This window comes from Linepithema humile, chromosome 6, assembly GCF_040581485.1.
Source record: "Linepithema humile isolate Giens D197 chromosome 6, Lhum_UNIL_v1.0, whole genome shotgun sequence".
Lineage (NCBI taxonomy): Eukaryota > Metazoa > Arthropoda > Insecta > Hymenoptera > Formicidae > Linepithema > Linepithema humile.
Window position 1 is genome coordinate 13,334,455 of NC_090133.1, and position 7,837 is coordinate 13,342,291.

The following is a 7,837-nucleotide window of genomic DNA, read 5'->3' on the forward strand; positions in this document are numbered from 1 at the left end:
TGATAAAAAGCTGCTAAGACATCTAGTTGTCTTTATCTGATGAAGTATCCTTCGTGTTTTTTGTTGTACTACCTTTTTTGGCTCTAAATAGCCGATGGCCCTCCCAATCTTTTGCACTATTAATTACCGCGGCCACGCTTTCGTAAATACATTTCTCAGTGACTGGCGAAGCTTGTGAATAGTTATTTTTGTATTCAGCAACTATAATATCTGGAAATAAATTTAAATATATATCAGTCATCGTTGATGACAAAATGACATCTTTTTGATAATACTAACGTAACATATATCATTAACCAGGCCCCTCACAAATTTAATAATTCAATATAAATAAAACAATTAAAAAAGAATGTAGAATTCAAAGCATGAAACGTGGATATTATTTCGTAAAAGTCTTTTTTTTATTTTTCAATCATTTCGGTCAATACATAACTATATCCTCAGTACATATAATCTGAATAAATTGATTAAAATATATAATTGAAAAATCCTTTTTCATAGGGCCTTTTAATTATATGTTAATTTTAAATATAAAAATTGAAATTGAAGATTAAAGATTAAAATTTGACTAATCAGGACGAAGAACTTTTACATAGCACAATCTAACAGTATATTTTCGATTATTAAAAATTACCTTTATAGCAATAAATATGATAATATAAAAGATTATCTACCAGTATTAAAACGAGCTTTTATAAGATATAACACACAAGTGCCATCTTTAACACACGTAGAATGAAAAAAGCTGAAAAATAAAGATATATATATATATATATATATATATATTAACTTACTCAACGCTGCTGTCAATTTCATTTATATTTTCTTCATTAGCACTTCCACTTATATAAGGCATCTGACAGTTCTCTTGACTTTTATCAGAGCTTTTATTTGTATCAAAATTTTCCATCGATAAACAGCGTTTTTTACTAACCGTAGATGTCGATGGTTTTGATATTAAATAATTTTCATCTAAAATCAATTTTTGTATGAATAATCCTTTAAATGATCTTTGCGGTTAACCTAAACTGTTCAAAATTGTTTCTCAAATTAAACTATTATAATTTACATTCAGATCCAATAAAACGGATTCGAAATATTCGAATATATGTTTCTAGATTTGGGAACAAGTTTACAGCTTCAGAACATTTATAAAAAAATAGTAACTTTATCTACAAATAATAATATAGTATATGTACGTATCTTGTTTCCAAATTGCACGAAATCTTTTAACACGCATTCGTGTTAATTTCCGATTTCTTTCTGTATGATCTATTCCCATACAGCACAGAACATTGCAATTACATTGCAGCAATGTTACAATCTTGCAAGTTGCAATGTAATATTGTTGCGACATTATTGCAACCTGTAATTGTAATATTTCATGAGAATGTGACAGCAACATTCCAATAACATTGCAATAGCAATATTCGGTAATCGCTAGTTCGTTCGTTTACCGCTATGCGACGCGCGTTGCAAAATCTATCTCGTATTTAAGTTTTAGTCATGATGATTATATAAAACTTGCAAAGAGTGGCTAGTAAGATTAAAGACATAGTAATTATTTGTATTAGTTTAATTTTTCTGATACGACCTCAACACAGAGAATTCAGATATTGAACTGATTGTTCAAAAATCGGACAGATAAATGTCCGAATAAATAAAAATATATGCAACATTATTCTAAGATTGCAATAACAATGCATTATTGCAAATTCATTACATTGCAATATTACTGTAATATTTCGTTACAATCTTCCTAAAAGCGGACATTTTAATTGCTGCAATCCCACAGCAATGATGCAACAACATTTTGCAGTGAATTTGCAATATTGCAACATTGCGATGAAAGATTGATGCAATGTGTATGCAATCTTGTGTGCTGTATGGGTTCTGTATGATTATTACTTTATTTCAAACACAATATACACGATACGCACTACACGATATTGTAACGTAACTGTAAATTAAACTGTTTATTAAACTCTTGTCAATTAGCTTAACCATTATATAATGGTTAGTATAGGCGTATGGCCTAATGGATTGTGTTCGACTGGTGAGAAGTGAGAGAGAGTCAATGGTGTAGAAATGTGTTTATTTCTTTGTCAGAGAGAAGTATGTATGTACAAGTGTGTGTGTAACTTGAGTGCGCCAGCTGCGCATTCGCGGCAGAGTGTAAGGCCGCAAGTTTCGAATGAAAGGTGACGGGCGCGGTAAGATATTACCGGCCGCGTCTGCGTGGTTGGAATCGGGTCCTTAACAGGACGATTCATGCGAGGGTGCGTGTTGCATCCCGGCGGCGAGGTTTGCGTTGCGGTGGAGTATGTCTCCGTTGTGCCATGCGCTGCGACCGTCCGGCTCTCGATGTGAGTCGCAAGTGAGTCTGCGAGCCGAGGCGGGAGAGGCCTTCGCATTCGGATGTCCCCTGGAACGTGAGTGTCACGTGGGGGCCGAGTCAACCGGGCACAGAACTCTAAGGGAATTATTTTCCGCTGTAGAGTCTGTGGTGGCGACGGCGATGCTGGTGCGTCAGCTGACCGTAGCTGTACATCCTACGTGAGGTGTGCGGTCAGAGCTGAGACTGAGTCTTTCGCTTCCGTGCCTTCCCAGGCACTGTGAAAAGTCGAGAAGACTTGCTGGTTGCGCTCTTCGAAGCAGAGCTGTGAAACCGTTCAAGGGCCCTTAGTGAGAGCTCGCTTTGAAGCGAGTGAGTGAGTAAAGATCTGCGGAGCAGCTCTTTTATATCTCGTCGATCGAAGCTTGATCGCGAGAAAGCTCTTCACCGCCTGCGCCACCTGGCGGTGGGTCCGCAAGCTTATAACTGGTAGAAGGCCTGCGGCGCGTAGCGGCGCCGCGGCGTATTATGCCGCTTCAGTACAGCTGTGTGGCGGTGAGCCGCCACAGTTAGGTTAGGTTAGGTTAGGTTCATAAAATGGTCATGCGCACATTCGATAAAGAATTTTAGAGAAAACCTGATCAGGGCACTGTTAAGCCTTGTGTCCACGATGCTAGAACTCAATCCGAGATCTCGGTCCGAGTCCTCGAACAATAATATTTATACTTGGCTGAATATAGTTAGCGTTGTAATCGAGTTACGATTCTTTACGATAATTTTCTGATCTATGTTATATTGCCAAGTTGGTTTATAGATATCATCAAGTGATGCACCGCTTGATTTCGAATGTTTTATTTTATTTAGATGGTCCAGATATTGTGATCTTAAATTATTAATTTTTTTTTTTGCAATTTTAGTTGTTAGTGGTTGTCCTGTTAATTCTTTGTACTGATTACAGATTATCTGTAAAGCTTGATCTCGTTTCATACGATTATGATAATCAACACTTTTTGTAACATATAAACAAGAATGTTGTTGATATAACATTAATAAAATTTTAACATTTTCCTTATTATCCATTTTTTATTATAAAAGAAGTTTTTTCTGAAAATCAATTTTATATATTATTATACTTTTCTTGAAAAATAATATGTATATATAGGTTATAATATATTTTTAATGTCTAATTTAATCTGCATTAAAACTAATAATAACTACTTATGTAAATCTTATTAATTATTAATCTTATTAATTTATTTTATTTAAGAATTATATTTCTCTTACTTTTTCAATTCTATAATTACTTACTAAAATATTATTTATATTGTTCACAGTATCTCGTATCACTATAAGTATCTTATATTTTGTCTTGACAGATAGTAAAAGAAACTAGTAAAATCTAATAACTCGCAATAACTCGTACCGAAAAATGGGACGCAACGCATTTTTTCGTTCGAGCTTCTTATTCGAGTTTTGCATCCAAGTTCAGTGTGTACATGATCCGAGTTCTAGTAACTTTCCCTCGGTCCGAGATCTCGGACCGAGTTCTAGCATCGTGGACACAAGGCTTTAGGATTGCCTGAATTTGGCGCTAATAGAGCAGCCATTATCCGGCGTTGACAGAGCCGGATCAGGCTTTCCACAATAAGGCATGCCGGAAAATTACCTGATAGCGCCCGGAATAAAATTCAGGCAAACCGTAACCATTTTCTACTCGGGTCCTCGAAATCGATCCCGCAAAAGTGAAAGTAATCCAAGGTAAGTATTATATAATGGAAAAATTTTTTAAAGTTTACGATATTTGTATTTACAATCAAATTAACCTAAAAATGCACACGTATTGAATGTAGATTGAAAATTTAAACACATTATAAGATTCTAAACTGTGAATTTTTTATAAACAAATTTTGTAATGTTTTGGGATTTGTTTTTGTAAATTTATCTCAGGTACAGGTTCTGCTGCAATAGTTTCTAACCATCTAATGACTTCGTCCACAGCTGATATGGAAAAAGGATCAGAGGACTCTCAATTTAAGAATGTTTTGATCCCGTCTTCATCATTTTCGCAAAATTTTGTACAGACACAACGTAATGCAACTTCGCCAATGCTTTTAAATCCATTCACGCAACCATTCACGCAGGTGTGCGTTCGGTAAATTAGGTAACGTGACTAGCAGATGATAAACGCAGTGGATGTGCTAACCGCTGCATAAACGAATGCACCCAAAGACTCACGATCCCCATTCCAGCCTTGTCCGGGTGTTAATCTTACAGGCTACCTGAGAGGCGGCTTACAGTAGTTCGTTGGCTTGGCTCCACTGGGATCTTTTCCTGAAATTGTCCACTCACTCTCAAATCACACCGAACAGTGCTGGATCTCTGGCAGTGATGCAATATCGCCCACCGCGGTCCCGGCTCCGCTGCCTCACACAACCTCACAGAAGCGTACGTCACGTACCGTGTGCCACACGTGTGACGTACGCTTCTGTGAGGTTGTGTGAGGCAGCGGAGCCGGGACCGCGGTGGGCGATATCGCATTAGTGATCTCTGGTCTCTCTCGGAATCCCTCGAGTCCCGCGCCGATCCTTCGCGCATCCGATAGATTTTGGGGCAGGAGGGGACTTCCTAGATCCGCCTAGAGATCCTCAGGAGCGTTCACGTAATATCTGTCGATTCCGGCAACTAGCCTGGTCGTCCGCCGATCATAGATCGATGCGTGATGTAGAATTTGGGGATGAAGTTTGACAGGCTGGCCGAACCATGCTCAAACTCTCCCTATTCTTCTCGGCGACGACTGTAGGATCCTTCACCCATTCTGCAGCATGGGTCGGCCCATTGGCGTTACCCTTCATTTATTGCTGGTGACTCTACAACGATATGCACTTTTAAATCTATTTTTGGATGGCAAAAGTGATGGAAACTCGATACATGACCTGTGATGCTGTGGTCATGCTATCGTATAACCTTGATATTCCCACGATGCAGTTCTTCCCCGGGATGATAGGCTTCGTCTTCGTACGACAAAGGATGGTCACCATCCGCTCAGGTTGCTACCGCACGACACTTTAATCGCCTCAAATTATAATTATACAAAAAGTAACGCAAGAAAATACAAATAAGTGGAGATTGCTTCCTCTCAGAGGCGAGGGGCAACCCCAGATCATCCCTCTCGGTCGGACGGTTGCCCTTGTGACGGCGCACGAAAGGCGTCACGTCACACAATGTACTATGTGCATATATTATTTTATTGATTAATTTGTTAATTTTGTATTTATTACACAAGGATAAAAATAAGGAAAGCATATTTTTTTCAGTGAAATATATAGTATATATGTATATTTTTCAAAAATTATTTTGTCATATTTAGTTCATATTTATTTGACACCTTGTACATGCCTATTTTGTTTCGTACATTATATTGTAGCTTTATGAATTTCGGTCGAGGAAAAAAACGCAAGCGTCGTTTGTTTACCATCCGACACATATACGTAGACCAAATGTCAGTGTAGTGAGCTACTAACACAAACAAATATGTATATATGAACATTATGCCGATAATGTTAATGTCATTTTTAGTTCCATCGAAATGGCGCTATCGCTATCAAAGTTCGTCAGGCACTTTGGGATCCTCTTAATATTTACTGTACAACTTTTAAACTAAAACATTTTTTTATACCTCTTATGGTTTTGACAATATTCTTACAAAATCAAATACTTGTCAATTTGTAGGGGTTGTTTTAATCACTAAATGTGCGAGAAAGCACATATAAAAGTATGCATATCTTTTATTTTTAGCTACTCTATAACATATTTAAAGCCTATCAAAATCGAAAGGGTATATTTTCATATTAGAACTATATTTGATAGTTTGACACTTCTAAATGTTTGATATATGAAATATTAAATGTAAAGTAGAAATATTAACAATAAAATACAACTTACACAATCAATAAATTAACCAATAAAAATGTAGTTTTATATTTATTTATCAATTGTCATGATGCATAAATATCTAGACATGATATATTCCAACTTGTTAAATTTCATATTTTAAATACCTTAATTAATAATTCCATCTGTAAACACAAGTGATTAGTAACTAAATAGAAATCAGTTAATCACTTTAAAAATGTTCCACATAACTAATTACTACACTGTTAAAAAAAATAAAGTTATTAGTATATGCACTTATTAATATAGAAAATAAACCCAGAAACTTATTGTATACGCCACGTACATATTGTTTGAATCTGAAATTAGTTTAGATAATTCAAATTGTTTACATATGACATATGTTCAGTGGCGCACTCAGGTTTTTTTTCGGGGAAGGAGGGGTTTAAAATTCACACTCACAAAATGAAACAGTATGACCAAAAATCAGGATAATTTTATATTGCACACTAAAAAATATAAAATGTTACATCGTTTAATAAAAAGTACAATTTATTTTTATAGTAGCATAATTATAAATTGATATCGTGTTTCATCATATCATAACACGATATCATAATTATTTGTGTGCAAGGATATTGGCATAAATTTTGAATTATTAAAATTGTGACTATACTTAATAACAGACAAAAAATATAAATGTTTGAACGCATTTTATTTAACTACAGATTTTTTACTTTTTGCTGTTAAATTAATAAAAAAATAAAGTGTATTAATTAAATTTGGGGGGGTTAACCCCCCCCCCTCACATGGGTGCGCCACTGCATATATTATACTATTAACTTGAAAGGTTCTAATAATGCAATGTTCAAGTTCAATCAAGATTTAAACCATCTGAATAGTTCGATTGTCGGAAATTTCCAAGTTACTAATTTTTTTTTATACTCAATATTTTGTTAATTTTGTTAAAAATTTTAATCAAAACTTTAATTTAAAAATATTTATTTTTATAGGCACTGGATTTAAACTCTAACGACAAGAATGCTTTAATAGCACGAAGCAAATGTCATCTTTTATTGGGCAATCCACGAAAGGCGCTGGATGATGCTGAAATGGCATTACAAGTGAATCCTAAAGATTCCAGTAATGCTAAAGCGATATACTGCAAGGCAGAAGCTCTTTATCATCTGGGTGACTTTGAAATGAGCTTGGTGTATTATTATCGTGGAATGAGAATTCGTCCAGAGTTTGGCCAATTTCGTCTTGGTGTTCAAAAAGCAAAAAATGCAATACAGAAAGTGTTACGTAAGAATTAAAGCGTACTGGCTAATAAGTCTCTATGTATAAAATAGCTTAAATATACATAGAAAAAAATTAATTTTTGACTCACGTATATTTTTATTCCTAAACGCTCTTTTCAGCTATAAATGTTTACTTCCCAGGCAATACACATGTTCAAAATCGAAACATAAGATATCTTAAAGACATCACGATGTCTAAAAGACATTTTTAAGACGTCTTTGTCCCGATTTTGAACATGTGTGCTGTCTGGATTGCATCAGTAATAAATAGGTTTGTGCAGAATATATTTTATCCTCAAGATTCTCTCGT

General features: G+C 35.3%; 1 protein-coding gene across 3 annotated transcripts in view; it reads left to right on the forward strand.

Moving 5' to 3' along the window:
- LOC105667693 (outer dynein arm-docking complex subunit 4) overlaps positions 1-7,604 on the forward strand; it is a 73,278-nt gene extending 65,674 nt beyond the window's left edge. For 2 of the 3 annotated variants that reach the window (XM_067358012.1, XM_067358011.1), the window contains exon 2: positions 7,240-7,604. In XM_067358012.1, the coding sequence (XP_067214113.1) occupies positions 7,240-7,542 (303 nt within the window). In that variant the 3' untranslated portion in view covers positions 7,543-7,604. Of the gene's footprint in view, positions 1-3,625; positions 4,094-7,239 lie in introns of those variants that run through there. The other variant, XR_001099972.2, reaches the window with a different exon arrangement.
- The last annotated feature ends 233 nt before the right edge of the window (positions 7,605-7,837 follow it).